General features: G+C 38.4%; 1 protein-coding gene across 1 annotated transcript in view; it reads left to right on the forward strand.

Moving 5' to 3' along the window:
* Positions 1 to 22,577, forward strand: part of TES (testin LIM domain protein) — a 48,371-nt gene that overhangs the window by 20,261 nt on the left and 5,533 nt on the right. Inside the window, exons 2-6 of the mRNA XM_080664109.1 lie at positions 2,043 to 2,128; positions 14,036 to 14,288; positions 14,785 to 15,120; positions 17,037 to 17,252; positions 17,703 to 17,861. Coding sequence (XP_080520235.1) covers positions 2,043 to 2,128; positions 14,036 to 14,288; positions 14,785 to 15,120; positions 17,037 to 17,252; positions 17,703 to 17,861 — 1,050 coding nt within the window. The remainder of the gene's footprint in view (positions 1 to 2,042; positions 2,129 to 14,035; positions 14,289 to 14,784; positions 15,121 to 17,036; positions 17,253 to 17,702; positions 17,862 to 22,577) is intronic.

A 22,577-nucleotide genomic window follows, 5' to 3' on the forward strand; every position in this document is an offset into this window, starting at 1 on the left:
CAGGTGATGCATGGAATACAGTAGGAAGCAATTCCATACACCAGGTGAATTCAGGATTATTAACTTTCCTTAATGAAAAACTAGAAAGGGCTTGAAAAAGAATACACCTTTGTAGATTAGCTGTTCATTTTACTATGAGTATTGTGATGGAGAAAACGCTTTAATTGTCCTATCTAATAAAAGGCTAATATGCAAATCAACTGAATGCCAGAACAACCAGTAGCTATGACATGCACTGACCACCAGGGGGCCGACGCTCAATGCAGGAGCTGCGCCCTGGTGGTCAATGTGCTCACACAGGGGAGCACTGCTCATCCAGAAGCCAGGCTCATGGCTGGCGAGCGCAGCAGTGGTGGCGGGAGACTCTACTGCCTCTGCAGCAGCGCTAAGATGTCCGACGGATGGCTTAGGCCCGCTCTCTGTGGGGGAGCGGGCCTAAGCCGTCATTTGGACATCCCCTGAGGGCTCCCAAACTGCAAGAGGGCACAGGCAGGGCTGAAGGACGCCCCCCCCCCCCCCGTCAAGTGCACAAATTTCATGCACTGAACCTCTAGTGCATTTATAAAAGACCAGAAAACTCGAATTAGTCATCTCTGGCTTTGCTTAGCCCCTTTTATTTCTGTACTGCAAACTATAATCATCTGTGATAAGGAAATGATTTGATTCCTCAAAAGAAAAAAAAAAGGTGTATTCTAGTGTTGAAGTTAAATATACAATTTGGAGAATTATTCTTTTGAAAATTGGTAATGTAGACATGGCAAAGGTGATGAAGTTTAGTTAATGTTGGACAGCTTTTTTTCACCATTGGAAAGCATGCTTGAGATGGTCTTACTTAAAATAACCTGGGTTCTCCCAAGCAGCTGGGTGGACCAGCTGGTTTTGAATATGCCCTTAGTTTTGGTAAGAGGATGTGGTGTTTTTCTTCAGGAAAAAAAGGAAGGGCTCTCTTTATGTAAAAAAAAAATTATTAAACTTCAGGGCATGGCCGAGCTGATCTTTCAATAAACAAGTTATAATGTGATTTTGAATACTTAGTGACAAACACAATTTGGTAACATTACAAAAAGGTGCCATTGAAAAAAATCTGTTACTTGTCTGTCTTGAATGAAATATTTCTCCAGGCACTAGCAGATAATGATTTTTTCAGTAGTCACTAATGTGGTATTTAAAACACAAAATAAGCTATTTTTTTGGCCAATGTGCTGATACAAAGCCTTTTGATCTTTTTTACTATACTATCAATAGTTGGGTAAAAGAGCTTCCATTGCCTTCTTGTGTCCTTCCCTCATCTCCTCCTCCCCTACTCAGCACTCAGGTCATGTGACAGGAAGTTCCTGAGAATTATTATTTAATATGGTAAAGAAAAATATCCTTTTGTTACAATAAGGGCAATCGTAATTCCCCTCCTCCCACCCTGGCATAAAAGCACATGCCTCAGAGTTAGCCAGACCTGGACTTATTAACACTTTGATCTTAAACAAGTTCCATAACCTCTCTGAATTTCAGTTGTTCATCTCTAAAATTGAAAATAATGTTGTCTACTTTATAAGCATTTTATGAGGGTATACATACTTATCTCAATTCCATGGCATTCAATATATGTTTGTTGTTGCTATTATTATATTTATCATGATGTAAATAATACTTGTACTGCCTAAAATATTTCACACAAAATAGGTCATTTGGGGCCAGGCTTACTTTCTAAGCTCCCTGTACATATTGTATACAGGGCATGTAGTGGCCAAAGATATCAATTCATGACTTTTTGCAAATTGCAATATTTGTAGTTTTCTATATAGTTTTATTCTGATGCTTTTCATGAAAAAAAGCAATAAGAATACAAGTATGTTATGTATGTACTTGGAGTCATCATATACATACTTGAGTGTCATCATTGAGTGTCAACAGTATAATACTCATAAAAGATTTGTTTGAAAGTTTTATAAACAGGAGTGGTAAGTGGAATTAAAAGTGCAAATTATTGAATTTTTTAGATTTCTAAAATACGTAATAATAAACCTACATTGTTTTCTTTTTAACAGATGGGCTTAGGTCATGAACAAGGATTTGGAGCCCCTTGTTTAAAATGCAAAGAAAAATGTGAAGGATTTGAATTGCACTTCTGGAGGTAATAATATTTTGAGAACTACAACCACATTAGGAATTTCTACTGTTTGGCAATGCTTTCTCAGACAGTGCAAATCTCTTACAAGTTCTCTTGCTTGGTTGCTAAGTTGGAGATCTGTTATTTTCTTTTATAAGAAATAAATAAAAAATAAAGCTAGTCTGTCTTCCTGACAAGTTTCAGCTAATTGGGCCATAGTAACTATATTTAGAATTGTTTGATTTGTTTGCTGTCCTTCAGATTTCTTGTGAATCTAGAATACTGAGTATGTCTCTTTATGGTTTGTGGTAATCTCCCAGGACTGTTTATTAATTTAATGATTAGTCTTTTTATAATTATTGGTAACTTTGCACATTTTGTCTGTATATTTGCAATAAACAAGTATGAATGATGAATTGGGCATTCTGGTCCAGATTGTCAGGAAACTTGAATCTGGATTTCTTCAAAATTTTCAGCTATAAATTTATTGCTGAGAAACTTTGAAGCACTTGAATTTATAAGAATAACAACAAAATGATAACTCATTGCCAGTGTCTTGATTTGAATCAAGTGCCTATATATGGAGGACAAATATTAGTAGGTGAAAAATGTGAATTTTGTATAGATCTTACCTTCATGTTTTAAAAGTAATAGTGTATATCATATAAAGCTAAAATTGTATTTAAAACCTGTTCTTAGGAAGAACATGAATGGTGTTCATCAGTGGTTGTCAAGACCATAACGGTAGTTTCTAAACCTGTTCAAAGCTAGAATCAACACATTATTGTTAGAAGGAAAAAAATAATCAGAATACATCATTAGGATGTCAGCTGCCTGTTAGAATGAACCTCACTTGAGAACCACTTCTGAACTTCCTATTTCCATAGGAAACTGTCTATAGGAAAAGTCTGTGTACAGCGTAAGTTAAAAAAGAATGTAAAAAAGTAAAAATAAACGATGGGATATTAGGTTATTTTAAAGGCCAATTTATTTAGCCCTGGCCAGTGTGGCTCAGTTGGTTAGAGCATTGTCCTGTTCACTGAAAGGTTGCTGGTTCTATTCCTAGTCAGGACACAAACCTAGGTTGGGCACATACAGGAGGCAACTGATCACTATTTTTCTCTCTCTCTCTTCCCCTCTCTCTAAAAGAAAAAAAAAAAAAAAAAAAAAAAGCTAGCTTTTAAGTTTTAGGAAACAAAAAGGCAGTTGTTTTAAATAGTGAAGACAACACAAACCTCAGCCCTCATATCGTTTTTTTATTTGTAGGGAGCTACATTTTTCCAGGGAGTTTTTTAATTACTACAAGACTTTAATAGCTCATCTTTGTGCTACCTTTTCAAGGATAACTGTTAGGCAATATGTCTGACATGTTTTAGAAAAGTAAAGTCACTAGACAGACACACAATAGTTTTAATGGGTTAGAATATTTCAACCCCTTACATGCTCACCATTCTCTGTTGTGCTCATAGGGCTTTGTGGAGAGCTACACTGCCCTCTGCTGGGCATAAACTTTGCTATTTTAAAATACTCTAGTTCTGCTATACAGTTGCCAAAAATTGCTATGAGATTTTTAAAGCTCATTCCTAAATGATAACATCTTTTCTGTAAACCAGAAGGTTAGTTTAATGTAATTTTTGTTTGCTCTATATTATTTTCCTATTTCAGGTCATAATCTCATATTTTAAGGTAAAAATATATCAGATAAGAGCAGATCTTTGTGGCATGAAAATTACAATTTTTTCTGTCACAGAATCATTTACTTGTCTAGGTGTAGTCTTAGACTATGTTAAGAGCCATGATAGACTAGGGCTTTCGCATGTCCCCCAATCTAACTTGGCCCCATCCACATGGTACTAGTTCTGTCTTCTTCCTGGCAGGAGTCCAGATACGTTTTTCTGAGAATTCTTGATAATTCTTTGACTTTTTCACCACAACTGGAAGGCTTTGAGGGTACTGCCCTTGACCTACAGATGACCCATTTTTTTCAGTAGTCTTTGAAGTAAAATATTATAGGCTGGTTGTCCTGAGTGTAACAAAGATTCCAGGTCGAGTCTAGGGCCACAGAACTGCTGTGATTAAAGTGGGGATGGGGTCCCAGGAACCTGCCCACTTAGCCTCCTTCTTCGTTTTTATGGTGACCCTTGACTTCTAGGACCCATGGGTTTCATGAGGCACAATGTGAATGTCAGAGCTAAATTATTCTCCACTTTATATCAGTCTGTCCTTCTACACAGCCACAAGAGTGGTCCTTTGAAAATGGATACTATTATATACTTCCCAATACTTAAGAACCTTTGGTGCTATCCCACTGAACTTGATCCTTTAGGTTAAGTCTTTGTCCTTTGATTTGAAACCTCAGTGTCTGGCCTCAGCTTGCTTTTCTAGCCTTCTCTCCCACTCCCCTTCCAAGTACCAAACAGCTTGGATGGATGCTGCTACCAGAAATTTCTGTGCCTTGTTGCATGTGCCTTGTTGCCTGGAAAGACCATGTATCTCACCACCAGGAAACACAAAGTCCTTCCTATTCTTCATGCTTCAGCTCAAGCACTACCTCTGACAAGTCCTCCTTGCCCCCAGTATTAGTCTGTCAGGCTTCAATAACAAAGTACAATAGACTGTGTGACTTAAACAACAGAAATTTACTTCCTTATAATTCTGGAGGCTAGTAGTCTAAGATCAGGATGCCAGCATGGTTGGGTTTTGGTGAGGAGCCTCTTCCTGGTCTGTAGACGGCCACCATCTTGCCGGTCCTTACATGGCCTTTCCTCCTCAGTGAGTGTACATGGAAAGATATCTCTCTCTCTCTTTCTTTCTCTCTCTCTCTCTCTCTCTCTCTCTCTCTCTCTCTCTCTCTCTCTCTCTCTCTCCTCTCTTCCTCTCTTCCTCTTGTTTAAGTCCTATTAAATTAAAGCCCTACTCTTATGGCCTCATATAACTTTATCTCCTGAAAGCTCTCCAAATATATTCACATTGGGGGTTAGGGCTTCAACATAAGATTTTTTGGTGGGAGGCACAAGTTAAAACAATACCTATTAATAGACTCAATATCCGTTTATGCATTAGGTCAGAAGTCTGGGCAGGCTTATCTGGATTCTCTGCTTAGGGCCTCAAAAGGGTGAAATCTTGGCCAGTTTGGGCTCTTATTTGGAGACCCTGGGGAAACAATCTGCTTCCAGACTCATTCCTGATGTTGGTAGAATTCATTTCTTTGAAGTCATAGGCCAAGTCCCAGTTTTCTTGCTGGCTGTCAGCCAGGGGCTGCTCTCAGCTTTCAGAAGCTGCTCATATTCACACAGAGCCACCTCCATCTTCAAAGCCGACAACAGTGCTTAGAATCCTTTCTGCACCTCATATCTCTCCTCCTTCCTCTTCTGTTCTCAGCCAGAGAAAACTCAGCACTTGTTAAGGGTTCATGTGATTAGATTAGGAAAATTTGGATAATTTCCCTTCTGCCATGTAAAGTTACACGATCATGAAAGTAACACTGGGAGTAAAGGTGATAGGAACCATCTTAAAATTCTCCTTATCACAACATTTTATGTACCTGGTTGTACCTTTGAGATAAGTGGTAGTTTTCCCATCCTATCTAATAAAGAGGGAATATGCTATTGACCCTCACACCGTCACAAAAGATGGCAGCGCCCACAGCCAATAAGGAGGGAATATGCTAATTGACTGCCTCGCCCTCAAAGATGACGGCGCCCACAGCCAATAAGGAGGGAATATGCTAATTGACTGCCATGCCCTCAAAGATGGCGGTGCCCACAGCCACAAGATGTCGATGCCCAGTCCCCTCAGGCGCACAGCAAGGCTGGGTCCGCCCCCGCCGTGCGCCTGCCTCTGGAGTCCCCCAGTCCCCTCAGCCCCCCAGCCGCCCAGGGCCAGCCCGAGGTGCAGGCAAGCCTCGGATGGCAGCTGCCCAGCTGCCCAGGGCTGCCTGAGGCTCAGGTAACCAGGGCCAGCCAAGGCTTGTGCTGCCGGCAGTGGCAGCAGCAGAGTTTTGATGGGGCATCACCTTCCCCTGATCACTGGGTTGCCTCCTGCCCCTGAGGGCTCGCAGACTGTGAGAGGGGGCAGGCAGGACTGAAGGATCACCCTCTCCAGTGCATGAATTTTCCTGCACTGGGCCTCTAGTTTTATATATGAAAAGTCAAAGACTTAGGAAAGTCAAATAACCTACCAATGACATAGTTTAAAGATGGCTGGAGTTTGGATCCAAAGCTTGCCAAAACCTTCCTTATCACCACCACCTTTCTACATGGCAGAGCAGAAACTAGAGCCCAGGCTTACACTGTCATGACCAGTGAACATCAAACAGCATTAGGCTATCTTCTCTAAAGTGTGGTATTTTTGTGATATAGACATCTTAGTGGACAATGGGATCCTTTAACTATGAGCTCTCCCCTTCGTCAGTCTTCAGTGTGCCAATGATTACAAGACTAGAGGAGAATAAAAGATTAAGGATGCCTGACACTTACTGACTAATATTTAACTATTACACTTTCAAGTAATATTTAGAGATAACAAATATGTATGAAATGTAAGACATAAATCCAAGATTTTAAGAAGTTTATAGCCAATTATTTTATATTGAAAGTATAGCAATATTATTGGAGCCATAGATCAGTTGAGAGAATGTCTGATTGGTGTAGAGCTGGCTGAAACTAAAAATTTCCCACCATAAATGGACTCATGCCTGTGTTGAATTCTATAACAGAGGCCCACACTTAAGTCCATATATGTATATCCCTGTTATAAAAGGGCATCTTCCAACCCTTTTAAAATTAGGGTTTGTAGCAGTGCCTTGGCCATGCCTCTAAATCACTGTGAATGCTGGCAACTTGTTAGAGCACTCCAGTTGCTACTACTTGCCTTGGGAAAATAATTTTTACAAATAGAGACATAAAAATATTTCTCTTTTCAGAGGATGAGAGATAGTTTGAATGCCTTCAGCTTGAAATTGGAAATCTATGTGTGTGTTTTTGAGGCAATGCTTTTGGTAAAATTTGGTACTGTCTAGGATTTAATGAAAGAACACTGAAGTTGTAATGTAAAATTGTGAATATGAAGTTTTGATTTGTCATGCATATTAAATCTTTGTATGTGTATTCGTTAACATGCTAAACTTTTTTGTACAATGAGCTTTTTAGTACAAATAATCCTCCTCTCCCAACACCTTAGAGTTTCCCAGTCTACCAGTCTTCCTTTGCATTTTTTAAAAGTCATAAAAATGGCTGTTTTAAACTAAATTCTGACATTCCTTACCCCCTTTTCCACCCCGTATAATTACCATCCCATGGAGAGTTTGGGGAGAATTACTCTACAGAACAGTTTAGAAGATGTAGAGATTTGGCAATTGCACTTGAGTATGGGAATTGATTTATATGCTCCTGAAATAACTGCTAGCAATTAGTATAACTCAAATGAATATAATAAGCACAAAGTATTCTAAGTGTACATATATCATCAAGACTTATTTAGGACTCATTTGAGGAAAGATACTATACTAACTTACAAACGTAGCCCCTACCAGATAGGTACTGTGCTTACCCATGTCCTGTTTTTGTTTTCATTTTGCATAAAACCATTTTTTAAAATTCCTTCATTTTCTTAAGAAGGATGGAATCTGGGTTACAGACTGAAATTAAATGAGATAAATGCTCCACTCATTCTCATGCCTTCTTTTGGATAACAAGATACCAGTATCCTTTTCTTCCCCAATTCCTTAGTAATGTTTTCCTTTTAATACTAGAGACACGGTGCACAAAATTCATGCACTTGCAGGCGGGGAGTACCTCAGTCTGGCCTGTGCCCTCTTGCAGTCCAGAAGCCCTCAGGGTATGTCCTACTGACAGCTTAGGTCTGCTCCCCATGGGCCTAAGCCGGCGGTCAGACATCCTTAGCACTGCCGCAGAGGCAGGAGAGGTTCCCACCACTGCCGCTGCGCTCGCCAGCCGTGAGCCCAGCTCAGGGCTTCTGGCTGAGCAGTGCTCCCCTTGTGGGAGTGCACTGACCACCAGGGGGTGGTCATATGTTCCCTGGTGGTCATCTGTTCCCTGGTGGTCAGTGCGCATCATAGCGACTGGTCATTCTGCCGTTCGGTTGATTTGCATATTAGCCTTTTATTATATAGGAAGTTTTTCAGATATCTACCAAATGACTTTAAAAGTTCTTAAAACATATTTCTAAAAAATAAATTTTCCTAATTTAAATATGGGAGGTTAAAATATAAAGCACTGCTGCAAAGGATTTAAAACAATTTTTAAAAACTGGTTTAGTAAAGAGCACAGGTTTCCACAATGGATAGCTCTTAGGCCCTGGCCCACATTTTATAGATTTCTTTTTGTGTGGTGTTTTGTAGCCGTCCCTTTTTATTGCATAAATGAAACGCAGTGTAAGTGTTTGGAAGGTATGTAGTCATTGCAACTGTTTCAGTGATGACAACTCCAGCTGAAAGAGCCATTCCATCTTAAGTCACATTCCTGCCAAGTGGTCTGTTAGTACAGGTCACCTTGCACCTGTTGGAGCAAGGATGCAGATGAGCCTTGTTATATATTTGTGACTTTAAATATTCTAATTAATCAATGATAGGTTTTTCCCCCACTCAGAAAACTGATAATTGAGCACATTATGACTTTTTTAGCTACTTCTTTTCCCTCATTCTTGCTGCTATTGGTGTACTGTTTTAACCTGATTTTTACTTGCTTAATAAAGGTATATGGGGTGGGTTAAGGGGTCAGTAGAGAAAACAGATTTCCTCAAAATGTGAATCTTCCAATAATAGCCAAGACAGAAAGTAAGAAAAAGTATACAGGTGGCTCTGATATCATTGGTTAATATGCCTTTATATATATAACACTTCCATAGTAAATGTAATTTATTTATCCATGCTACTGTTTGTTATAGTTCATGCTTTAGAAGTCAGCAGGCTTTATTTCACTTACTCTTTTACTATTTATCTTGCAGTTTCTAAAAATCTAACTCCCCTTGTTTTGTGGTGCACATGTTATATAGCTGTAGAAGCCTAGTATTCATCACATATCCTTGTGACATTATTACTTCTTTAGTCAATCACTTGCTAATTACTAGGATGTATGCCATAATTCACAGCCATATATGAACCTCATTATCTATATTCAGAACTGAATTCCCACCCACCTCCTTTGCCTCAGAAAGGTGTGATTTTACACTTGATCCAAAAGCAGTGTGACAGTTTTATGCTTAATTATATTGTTTTTGTTAACCAAAGAACAAGAATGAAGACAACATCCTGTAGTAGAATAGTATGTTCCTTTCCACTAGATGGGAGTATGAGATAACCAGATGTAAGAGTCTTTAATCAGAATATGCAAACTCTTCAGCAGATTCTTGCCAAATAAACATTTCTGACTAGTGTGTGTTCAGAGAAAGTAGTTTATACTTCTCCACCCTTTATACTTCTCCATTGCTGTCTCTGTCTTTCTCTGCTTCAGTTTTTCACTTTCTGGAACTGTACAGGTCAGATCTAATATCTTCAGTTTGTAAAACTCACCTCAAGAAAACTCAGAACATAAAAATCTGTAATTATTTAATAATTTATTTGGCAAAGAAATTCATTTAAGAGCTTTTGTTGGTTTCTTCTAACTTCCTGATGTAGAGAAGTCCAATTACTTATATTAACTTCAAATCCAGAAAACTTATTAAATTATTTTTTTTAATTTATTTTTTTTCTTTATTGATTAAGGTAATACATATGTGTCCTTATCCCCCCCATCGTTCCCCCCCCCCCCCCACACTCATGCCCTCACCCCCTTGGTGTCTGTGTCCATTGGTTAGGCTTGTATGCATGCATACCTTTGGTTGATCTTTTCCCTCTTACCCCCACCCTCCCCGACCTTCCCTCTGAGGTTTGACAGTCTGATGGATGCCTCTCTGTCTCTGGATCTGTTTTTGTTCATCACTTTATGTTGTTCATTATAAATTCTTATTGATTCTAATGCATTGCATTTTATATGATTAGTCACAACATCTATGAATAACAATAGTTTCTTTCTTTTTGATGACTCCTTATAATTTCCATTTCTTCAATTGTTCTTGTTTGCTCTGATTAATACCCACAGGGCAATATGAATGAAGTAGTGATAGCAAGGTTGTTTTCTTGCTTCAGGTCCTAAAATGAATGTACTAAGTATGATGTATGCTGAGTTTTTTTGGGTTGTTGTTTTTCCCAGAAGCCCTTTCTAAAATTATTTCCAGTTCTCTACAATAGCTAAAATTAATAAACAAATTGTAATCAGAAAAGATGTTGGAATATGTTATTGAAGGCTTTTTCTGCATTTACTTTTATTAGTTTCTGCTATTATCTTTATTTCCTTTCTGTTTTAGGCTTACTTTGCATTTTTCTAACTTCTTGAATGGAACACTTGGCTTATTAATCTTTTTTCTTTCTAATTTAAGCATTTAAGCTATTTATTTCCCCCTAAGTATTCCTTTAGATGTGTTCTACAAGTTTCAAGAAGAAAGTTTTCTTTTTTTCTGAAAATATTTTTGTTTTAATTTCTATTGTGATTGTTTTAACACTGAGGTTTGTTTTGTGGTTTTTTTGTTTTTTTTTTTTTGTAAGAAGTATTTTCTAGTTGTTTTATTGTTGTTGATTTTTAACATAATTGCATTCTGTTCGGATACTGTGGTTGATGATCAGTCCTTGGCATTTCTTGAGACTTGCTCTATGTTCAGTTTTTCCCAGTATTTCAAATGCCTAAAAAAGAATGTGTATTCTCCAGCCACTGTTTATGGTATTTTTTATGTGTCTTCTAGATAAAGCTTATTGTCTGATTCAAATCTTTATTTCTAATTTTGTTAGTTTCCCTATATGATGGGTTTGTCCATTTGTTTCTTAGAGTTCTTTATTTTTGCATATATTTTGTAGATAGGTTATTAGGTTACTATTAAGTTCAGAAGGTTACATCATAGAGGTGTTTTTAAACTTTTGTCACTGTGTAGTGAGTTAATACTCATTAAAGGAAAAAACAGCCCTGGCTGGTGTCCCTAAGTTGGTTGGGCATTGTCCCATGCACTGAAAGGTTGCCAGTTTGATTCCGGGTCAGGGCAGGTGCCTGGGTTGTGGGCTCCACACGCTGTAGGGGGCATGCTGCAGGCAACCAATTGATGTTTCCCCCTCAACTCTCACGTCAATCTCTTTCTCCCTTCCTGTTGCTCTAAAAGTCAATTTTAAAAATCTTAAAAAGGAAAAAGCATTAAAGCCCAATTTGTATTATATTAATAGAGGTATCGAACTTAATTTTGCTGGTATTTGCCTGTACTATCTTTTTGGATCTTTATACTTTCATTCTTTCTCTGTCCTTAAGTTTTAACTGTCTTTTACAATAGTATATAGTTGGATTTTGTTGTATTATCCAATGAAAACCATTGGCTTTTAACTGTAGAATTGAGTCCATTTATTGTTACTTTTGATATATTTGTATTATACCAGCCATTTTAATTATTGCTTTCTACATGTCCTAATCTCCTGTTTCTTTTTTCTTGTTGCCTTCTGTTTGACTAATGCATTTTATATTTTCACTAGGGGCCCAGTGCACAAATTTGTGCACCTTGAAAGGAACTGTGGGCCGTGGTGGACACAGGGGTGGGTCTCGGCCCATCCTCCACATCCCCGCCCGGCCCCTCTCGCCACAGCCCCCTGGCCCCCTGTCTGCCAGCAGCCCTGCTCCCACCACCAATGCTCCCATGCACTGATGGTGCCGGCCCCGTTCACACCCGCTGATGGGGCAGAGTGATTGGGGCTGGCACCAGCAGCAGGTGCGAGCAGTGGCTGCTGCCCCGATCACCTCTCAGGAGCAGGAGGAGGTGAAGAAATCCTCAGGGGCAATCGGGGCCGGCAGCCGCTGCTCCAACCCGCTGATGGCGCCAAGCGATCAGGACCGGCACCAGGTGCCAGCAGCGGGTGCAAGCGGGGCTGGCGTCGGCAGCAGGTATGAGCACCAGGCGGGACCACGGCATGCAGGAGCAAAGAATTTTCAGTAACCACCAGAGGCTTGCCCTGATGACAGCGACCAGTGCCCCACCTTGGTCTGGCGCCCCCGTTCACCTGCTCCACCATCCTGCCGCAGTCGACGCTCCCCATGTTCCACGCTCTGCTGCCTGCTGCCGACGCCTGCCATGTTCCGCACATGCCCCCTGGTAGTCAGCACGTGTCATAACACTGTTCAGTTGTTCCACCGTTCGGTCTATTTGCAGAATAGTGTTTTATATATATATATAGAGAGAGAGAGAGAGATTCCATTTTTTCTGTTAGTTTAGAAACTATATGCAATACTTCTCTCTTTAGTTATCTAGATATTTTTAACATGCATACTTAACATCTAATGTTAATTTATATCTTTAATATTTTCCTGACAATGTAAGGATATTAGAATGTTTCTTAAAACTCTCATATGCCCCCTGATTTACATGCTATCATTGCCTTGGATTTTGGTTTGTTTTTAGCACCACAGTCTCTCTATTTCCAGTTTTCTCTGTCACATTTTCCAGATCTGCTCTTCTGCCAGATTCTTTCCTGAATCTTCACCTTTTTTCCTCCACTCCTTCCCCGGATTCAACTCATGATGCATATTCATCATTCCCTGGCTCTTGAGTTTATATATTTTAACAGGCCACAGTTTTAACACTAGATCTGTATATCCTACAATGTACTTGAGATCTTTACCCAGTCTCATAGATATTTCAAAATTAACAGTAATTCAGTTGTGGAGTTCTCTCATCAACCTTTCTCCCCATACCTCAGATCTGTTTGTTTGTATTTACTTTCTTAATAAATTACATTTGTTCTACCAATTTACTCATTCCAGAAACCTGTATTCATTTTATGACCCCATCCCTTTTTGATAAGCCAGGCCTTCCCTTCACCATCACTACATCCAAATCAACCACAATGTGTGGTCAAGTTTACATTCAAGGAGATCTTAAATTTGTTCTTTGATTTGTTCTTTAAAACCATTGACATGTTAATTGGTCTCCCTACTTCCAATTATGTGTATCCCTCATCTTCCCTCCACAGGGCAGGTATTACAGTTTTTTTAAATGATAGATCCAATCATGTAATTCTGTTACCTAAAAGCCTATAGTACCTCCTGAATGCTCTTACAATGAAGGCCGGATCCCTAAAGGTGTCCTACAAGTCCCTGTGTAATCTCATGGCCACCTCACCATTATGTCCTAGTATCAAGTACATTGCTTGGTATACAGACACTCATATATGTTGCATGAATGAATGAGTAATTATGTACTAGACCAGATTGGGGGAGCTGGCAGTGTAAGAAAGCAGAAACGTTCATGTATCTCTTTATATACATAATGGAGCACATGGTAAGTGATCACTAAGTGTTTGAAGAAATAAAAGAAGAGGGCAGAGAAAGGAGGAAAGAAATGGAAAATGGGAAAGGAAATTGGTCAGAAAAGATAAACCTAAATCTAGAGTTATAGTCCTTGATGAGAAAAGTTATATCAATCTCTCTATTTCTCCTTTTAAAGAAAAACTTGAGTAATGGCTATGAAATGTGATTATTTAAAAAAGAAAAGAAAAGAAAAGAAAATTCTTGCTGTGATACTTTTCTGCTGGATTTATTTATTTATTTATTTATGAGAATGAAGAATACCAGGTGGTGTTACTCTCAGAATGGCCCCTTGGGCATGTATTTTAAAATAAAAAACTAACTTTTTTAAGGTCTTGTAAAGTGAAGGTAAATTTTTATGTTTCCTTATTTAAATTTATGGATAGCTACTTAGTATTTCCCCGACAAAAACAAAAGATTTTCCCTTGAGTACTATAAAATGGAATATATGTAAAAGTATTTTATGAATTATACGTGTATGCATATAATTATAATTGATTTTGTAGAATTAGTCATTGCCTACTTTTCTCCAAAATCATAGAAAAATATGTCGTAACTGCAAGTGTGGTGAAGAAGAACATGATGTCCTATTGAGCAATGAAGAGGATCGAAAAGTGGGGAAACTTTTTGAAGACACCAAGTATACCACCCTGATTGCAAAGCTAAAATCAGATGGAATTCCCATGTATAAACGCAATGTTATGATACTGACCAATCCAGTTGCTGCCAAGAAGAATGTCTCCATCAATACAGTTACCTATGAATGGGCTCCTCCTGTTCAGAATCAGGCATTGGTAAATAAGTGGGGGGCGGGGTAGGGGGGTGGGGAGAGTCTCTTTATTAAGCTTCCCGAACTACTTATTTAGGGCAGTTCCTTTAGTGACCTAATCAACTTCAGTGATGAGAGAGAATCATTGATTGGCTGCCTCCTACACTGCCCCCCACTGGGTATTGAGCCTGCAACCCGGGCATGTGCCCTTGACCAGATCGAACCTGGGACCCTTCAGTCCACAGGCAGATGCTCTATCCACTGATCAAAACCAGCTAGGGCAAAAATCTTAATTTTTTTGAAGAAAAATGTGTTAATTTTTATTGAATTAAATCTATTCTGTATATCACTTTTCAATATGCTAATATCTCAAGATATTTATATGATGAAGATAATTTGTTGGTAATAGATAAAACCAACTTCTTCGTTAAGTAACTTGCTTCTGATGTGTCTGTAAAATAATATTGCCGTCCTAATGGCCAAGTCATCTCCTAGTTAACACTGGTCTCCTTGTGGTTCAGGCCAGGCAGTACATGCAGATGCTGCCCAAGGAGAAGCAGCCAGTGGCGGGCTCAGAGGGGGCACAGTACCGGAAGAAGCAGCTGGCAAAGCAGCTCCCTGCACATGACCAGGACCCTTCAAAGTGCCATGAGTTGTCTCCCAAAGAGGTAAAGGAGATGGAGCAGTTTGTGAAGAAATACAAGAGCGAGGCTCTGGGAGTAGGAGATGTCAAACTTCCCCGTGAAATGGATGCTCAAGACTCCAACAGAATGTACATCCCTGGCGGAGGCAGAAGCACCATGGCATCAGTGGGGACCATGGAGGACAAATCGGCAGAACACAGAAGAACTCAGTATGTGAGTACAGTGGTCACATCATTGGTCCAGTTGGTATATTTTACAGGTTCTTTCTCTTTCTTTGAACCTTTTTGGAGACCACTCCTCTGTTTCCAAAAGGGAGTAAGTGAGGGAAATAAATTGAATTAAAATTTAGTTTATGCTGATTTTAAAGAATCATCATGTTTGAAACCTCTGTCTAGAGCAGTGGTTCCCAACCTTTTTGGGCCATGCCCCACCTAAGCATCTCTAAAATCCTGATGCCCCCTCAACCTTCATGACATATAATTCTTACTATTCAAAAAGTGAACTCCTATTCACATGGAGGAAGCCTAAAAGGCCATTAACTAGGTCTAAACAAGCTTCCAAAGAACATGGCATCCATGAAAGAGAAAAATAAAAGAACGAAAGGACAGTTGAAGTACTGAGGAAGAAAGCATTAAGAAATTGTTAAAAAAAATAATAATAATGTGAAGTGATATGAAAAAATAGCAAATAAAGTTTCAAAACATATAATAGAGAACTGAAATGCATAAATATGTCACTATATATTTATATACTTTATATGAGGTCCCTAGAACCATAAGAAATGCAAAAAATTCACTGTTAATAACTCATTCTCGAATTGACCCCCCTTAAAAAAAATTGCCACCCTGTTGGGTGAGTGCCCCACATTGGGAACCACTGGTCTAGAGCCAAGTTTTCTGACTATTGCCAACAATAATTGTGAGTTTTAGGTAAACACAGTAGTTAGCATTGGTATCAAGCTGGAATACAGCATGCTAATCTAGAATCTATTTCTAAACATAATTTTGGTGTTAATTATTTATTCCCATAAATAAGATTAATATATATGATTAGATTAATTAAGTTTTGCTTGCTACATTGCACCTAAAATTAAAACTTAAATTTATGTGGATATATATTCAATCACAGTTTTTAAAATCTCTCCTAAAGAGGGAAATTGAAGTCTTTTTTATGGCTTGAAGAAAATTGTGATACAGATGTACAAAAACTTTTTTTAAAAATTTAAATTATTTGTTGTTGAAAGTATTACATATGTCTGCTTTTCCCCCCATTGACCTCTCCCTGGCTGCTCCCACCCCCCAGCACATGTCATCACCCCCGTACTGTCTTGTGTCCATTGGTTATGCTCATATGTCCATTAGTTATGCATGCATACAAGTCCTTTGGTTGATCTCCCTGGCGGCTCACACCCTTCTTCTCCCCTCCCCTGCCTTCCCTCTGAGGTTTGATGGTCTGTTCGATGTTTCTATGTCTCTGGATCTATTTTTGTTCATCAGTTTACGTTGTTCGTTATATTCCACAAATGAGTGAGATCATGTGATATTTATCCTTCTCTGACTGGCTTATTTTGCTTAGCGTAATGCTCTCCAGGTCCATCCGAGAACTAAACTTAATGTAATATATTTCTCATAGATTCTATTAGCACCTCAACAAATAAGACTTAGTTTTATAAAAAAAAAAAAAAAATTCTTTTTAAAAAGTACTAATAAGCTCTAAGGTAATAATTTTTTAGAGACCCACTCAAAATTTAGGTGAAAATTTTCTTTTTTGCTCGTTTTTCTCACTCCCAACAGCCCCCTGCAGGGTGGAAGGGCATGGGTGGAGGTGAAAGAGGGCACAGAGAGGATAAATGATGATGGAAAAATGAAATAAATTTAGGTGAAAATTACTATTAGCCTTTTTCCATAAGTGCTTTAATTCAGGAAACATTACACACATGGTGCAAGAATTAGGTTTGAACAGCCTTGAGAAAGTCAAGGATTGTTTCACCTTATGTCTACATGAACAAACTATAATTTCAGTAGAAATTATTTCTCTTTAAAGTGGTGTCTCTGAATTTTTACTAAAGCTGATGATGAGAAATGCCAGTTGTGTGATGACTAGATTGTTTTGGATGGATTCCCTTTCAGTCCTGCTACTGCTGCAAACTGAGTATGAAGGAAGGTGACCCAGCCATCTATGCTGAGAGAGCTGGTTACGATAAACTGTGGCACCCAGCTTGTTTTGTCTGCAGTACCTGCCATGAACTCCTGGTCGACATGATTTATTTCTGGAAGAATGGGAAGCTATACTGTGGCAGACATTACTGTGACAGTGAGAAACCCCGATGTGCTGGCTGTGATGAGGTAAGTTCTCTGGGGCCACTTGCATGCAGCCTCATTTTGTACCCCCATATGGTCCCCTTACCATCATAAGGCTCCCCTTAGTGCAGCGGTCGCCAACCTTTCGGACCTCACGGACCACCAATAATCCATGGACCACCAGTTGCCTTAGTGAGAAAGCAACATAAATTAGCCAGGCATCAGTTGCTTTATTTACATCCAAAGAAGTTGAATGAAAAACTTTAATTTCAATCATTCTGTGTGCTGTGTTGTGTTGACTAAGGAAAGGTTGTCCAGAAACGTAAAAAATTGATTTGGACTAAACTAATGACCTAAGTTCAAGTTTTAGGTTATTTTCAGACAAGAAAGTAAGTTGATGTACTTGTGGATCTAAATCCCTTATTGTCTAAAGAGCCTAGCTTTGTTATTTGTAGCAAAAATACACGATTTATCTTATTTTCATCCTCTTCCCAGCTGATATTTAGCAATGAGTATACCCAGGCAGAAAACCAAAATTGGCATCTGAAACACTTCTGCTGCTTTGACTGTGACAACATCCTCGCCGGGGAAATATACGTGATGGTCAACGACAAACCCGTGTGCAAGCCTTGCTATGTGAAGAACCATGCTGTGGTAAGAAGCATGCTAGGGGTACCTGCTTTATCGCTTGACTTTATGCCTTTATTTAAGCCTCCTAGAAGTGAGAAATAGAAAGTACTACTTCAAATACGAAACGTAATTCCTACCTCGGGTGTTAAAATCCGGATAATGCAAAAACAATATGTGTGTTCACTGTGGGCCACCTCAAGATTTCTATCTGTGCATCCTAAATGCTACTTGATAATCAAATTCCCATTTTAAAAACAGTTTCTTAATGAGAGTGGGATTGATTGATTCTGATCATGCAGATCAGATTCCATTTAAATTAAGATTTCTGGGGGGCTGTTCATATTCTTTAGATTTGTTTTAGTTATTTGTGGTTTCTGTTCATGTTACTAGACCATCCACCAGAGCTTTGTTTTTGCTGTTTGGAGCCTGTACAGAGCTTTTATTTATTTATTTATTTATTTATTTATTTATTTATTTATTTATTATTTATTTATTTAAAATATGTTTTTATTTTTTTTTAGAGAGAGAGGAGGAAGGGAGAAGGATAGAGAGATAGAAACATCAATGAGAGGGAGACATCAATTAGCTGCCTCCTGCACGTCCCCTACTGGGGATTGAGCCCAAAACCCAGGCATGTACCCTGACCAGAATCGAACCAGAGACCTCTTGGTTCATGGGTTGACGCTCAACCACTGAACCACACCAGCCAGGCAGTGCACCTTTTTTAAATGCTCATGGAATTAATTTAGTATAACAAAATTTGGCCTGCAAGTTTTGGTTTGGATTTGTTAAATCTAAATGATTTACTATGTACTATTGGGTTGCACTAAATAAATCTAAATGATTTATTTGAATGGACCAAACACTCAAGTATTTAATATGAGAGTATTTTTTTTTTTTCTTGGATCTTCCCTATGTACACAGAGCTGCTATTGCATGATGGCCAAGAGATAATTTAGTAAATAACAGGTTGACCGCATATGGTAAATAAGCCAGGGGATATGAAAAGAATAGACATCTTTTTATATGCAGAAAAATACATACTCATTAAAGATACTCCTGAGCTATCAAGTAGTGGAGACTCCTCATTAAGAAATAAAATGACATATTTATATAGTTCTAGGAGTGTGATACTATGAAAATAAGGTAACAAGTTTCGGTGTCAATGCCAATTTTCAACTCTTATCCATTGTCCCCAGATATAATTAATTATTTTTTATCAATTTTGCCTCATCAACATATCTCAGAACCTTACATTTACAGCTACTCTACTTCAGACCTTTATTTTTTGTTGTTTGGATTATTGCAGTGGTCTCAAGTTTGGTTTCCCACATTCACTCTTGATCTTATTCAAAGCCACCTTCCATAATGATGGAAGGTAATCTTTCAAAATAACATATCTGTTCCTTAAGCATTTGCTTAACAGATGCACCAGTCTCTTCTTGCCTATATAGCTGCTTCTACTAGTTATCCAATCCAAATCATACATTTCTATAAGTTACCAGTATTTCCTAGCTTATACACTGTTCTTTATCTTCTGCTCACTTATTCCTTTGTCTGATATACCCTCCTATTACTGTTTTACCTGACTATGCCAGCACTTTCCTCCAGACTCAGTTTAGCCTTAACATATTTCAGAACACTTTTCCTAATTCCCTACCGCAAGTCCCACCCCTTTGTCTCTGACTAGGCTGGCTACCTCTCTGTTCCCCTGAGTCCCTGTGTGTGCTTGCACACATGTGTGTGCTTGCACATGTAACTCATCTGTCTCCTCCACTAGACTATAAGTAGTTGGAACATAGAGCTTGCCTTTTTATTTCCATATCCTCATTGTCTGTACCTAGGAAACATTTAAGTAACTGACTTGCGCTCTGAGATTTTCATTTGTTTTGAGGTCAACATGGACCCTCCTTATACCTGGGGTAAAGATGCTGAATCATCATGTGGCCTGATACATAATTTAGCCAAAAAACTGCTTTTCTGAATAGAGTTGCAAGTTTCTCTACAGAAGAGGGATGTCATAATGTGTATTTTATTGTAGGGTGAGTGACCTTGGTCTCAAGGACTACAATGCAAACTCTACGAGGGCAGGGATTTTTGTCTGCCCTGTTTTCTGTTCTATTTCTAACACTAGAAGAGTACAATAGATAATAAATACTTATGAATAAAGCTTTAAATAGATGAAGCTGATTAACTGTTACAAGCTTCTCTACATTGCATTTTATCAATTTAGTGGAGGATTATAATCACATATACGATTTTTTAAAAAGAGATACTCTCTAAATTTCGCTTTATAATATGATATGATTTTAAAAGTTTACTTTTATGTAAGATATACTATGATCCTTTCCCTAATATCAAAATGAATATATCACCACCTAAACAAATTCCAGCTGGTGGCAAAGAAAGTATGCAATATGCTAAATGATGTAAAATTTTGAAGAAGGTTATTTAGTGTAGGGGATTGATCTACTTAGATCCTTTAATTTTCTTTTTATACAAAAGGAGAGAGATACAAATTATGTTTATAGTAGGTCCTCGGGTTACATTGGAGATCCATTCCTACGGCACGATGTAAAGTGATTTTCGCCATAAGTCGGAACCCACCTACATAAGCACCTGCGTCACTCACATGGAGCACATACACAGCAGTAATGAAGTGAAACAGTAAAAAAATTTAAAAGAAAGATAACAATTCCTGACCTTTACTTGTGGTAACAAATAATAAAAAACATAAAGCACATATGTACATATGTCGAAATGATGGAACTTTTTTTTTATATATAAATAAATGGGAGACGGTGACGTAACCACGAAACGACATATGTCGAGTCCGAGGACTGCCTGTAATCTAAAGATAAGAACTCAGCTCAACACAAGGCATTTCTGAGGAAAAACCCTAACCTAGAAGGAGGATAATGGGAAATGCACTGAGCTTGTCTCTGCACGGTCTCTGGAATTCCAGTATCAAGTGGCCTTCCCCTGAATTCACATCTACAGCATTTCACAGGGCCCTGCTGCCAGAGCGCTCCTTACAGCAAGTGCCATGAGCTATTTCACCTTGTGTTCATGAATAAAATAAAAGAAGTAGGAGGGCTTGAAGGAAATAAGAGCTCTGAAATATTTAAGCACATCATCTCCCTGCAGGGTTCTGTAGTCCCCCAACCCTCAGTGAGGGCTGGGCTGCTTCCAGGTTTACGAAGAATCAGAGATCAGTACATTTTACCTAGGATTATGTGTCAGACCTTGGGATGCATGGCAATCAAATTATTAATAAAACTAAATTTTATGAAACCATAAACAAATTTAGTGTGTTCATAGGTTGTGTTTTAACATAAATAGTTTATTTAATTTTATGTATAGTTGAATAGTAGTTACCTCTTATAAGTTACAGATAATAGTGTGTGTTTTAAAAGATTATAAAAAGATCCAAAAATGTAGGCTTAGATAAAAAAGATAGTTCATGATATAAAAGCAAGGGAATAAAAAATTGAGTGTTAAGTCCTTCTATTTTACATAAATAAGTTTTAAAATATTGAAAAGTTAATATAAAGTATAGAAAACTACAAAGGAGAACATTCAAAATGAATTATAAATCTATAAGTGAATATATAAAAAGCAATTGTTTTCATGGTGCAGCTAAAAATAGGAGGGTATTTGTAATTAAAACACTAATTTTTGTTATACTCAGGAATTCTGTGTTGATTATGCAAAGAGATTCTCTCCCTTGCTTCTCAGGGAAAACTGGGTAGACACTGTGTGAATTAAGCAGCTACAGTTTCTGTAATTAAAGGTCATGGAGCGCTAAAAAATATGGAAAGTATACTGCAGGCCCGAAATAGGTATCTGTAACAAGGTCTCACTTCACACCCTAAGCAGTTTGCCCACTGAGGAACAGCCACATTTTGAGGTCTAGTCAAGTAAGGAGGCTCAGGCTGGATGACCCTCCTCAACCCACCTACCCCTCATCTCTCAGAGTGCCAAAGTTTAATACTGGACAATCTTGTTGGCTTTTTCACTTGTCATGAAATATTTAAAGCAAAACTTTATAGAGTCACACTCATTCAGAATATGCATAAACAAGAAGGCATATGAAAAATATAGCATTTTGGAGGTCTCAACTGTAGTTTGCTTTCTGGTATAATGAGGGTTATTTATTTTCTTTATATATATATATTCAGTTAAAGAAGGTAATCATGTCTGTTATGTGTGTTTGTGGGTGTGGATATCATAAATATTTGTATGTAACATATACACTGAATGCTATACGGCATTTAAGAAACATTCTATAATATGTTTATACATAAATTAGAGGCCCAGTGCATGAAATTCATGCATGGGTAGGGTCCCTAGGCCTGGCCGGCGACCAGGGCCGATCAGGTTCCCCGCCTCCCGGCCGCCTCCTTCCCTTGCTCCCTCAGCGTGCCGCTGCTGGTCGCCTGCCATGTTCCACACTGCCCCCTGGTGGTCAGTGCACGTCATAGCGAGTGATCGAACTCTCAGTCTCCCGGTCAAACTTCTGAGGGGACACTTTGCATATTAGCCTTTTATATATATAGATTATGACTTATGACAGAACAGAAGCCAATTAACTACAAGTTATGTTTTTATTGAAAACTAGTTATTCTCAAACACTGTATTTTTAATTAAGTCCTTAATTACTTTCAACATGATTTTCATTTACTACTATCTAGAAATTAGTGGTGTTAATAATCTTGTGTCATAGGTAAGACTGATAAA

The sequence above is a fragment of the Plecotus auritus genome (assembly GCF_963455305.1).
Source record: "Plecotus auritus genome assembly, chromosome: 4".
Classification (NCBI taxonomy): Eukaryota; Metazoa; Chordata; class Mammalia; order Chiroptera; family Vespertilionidae; genus Plecotus; species Plecotus auritus.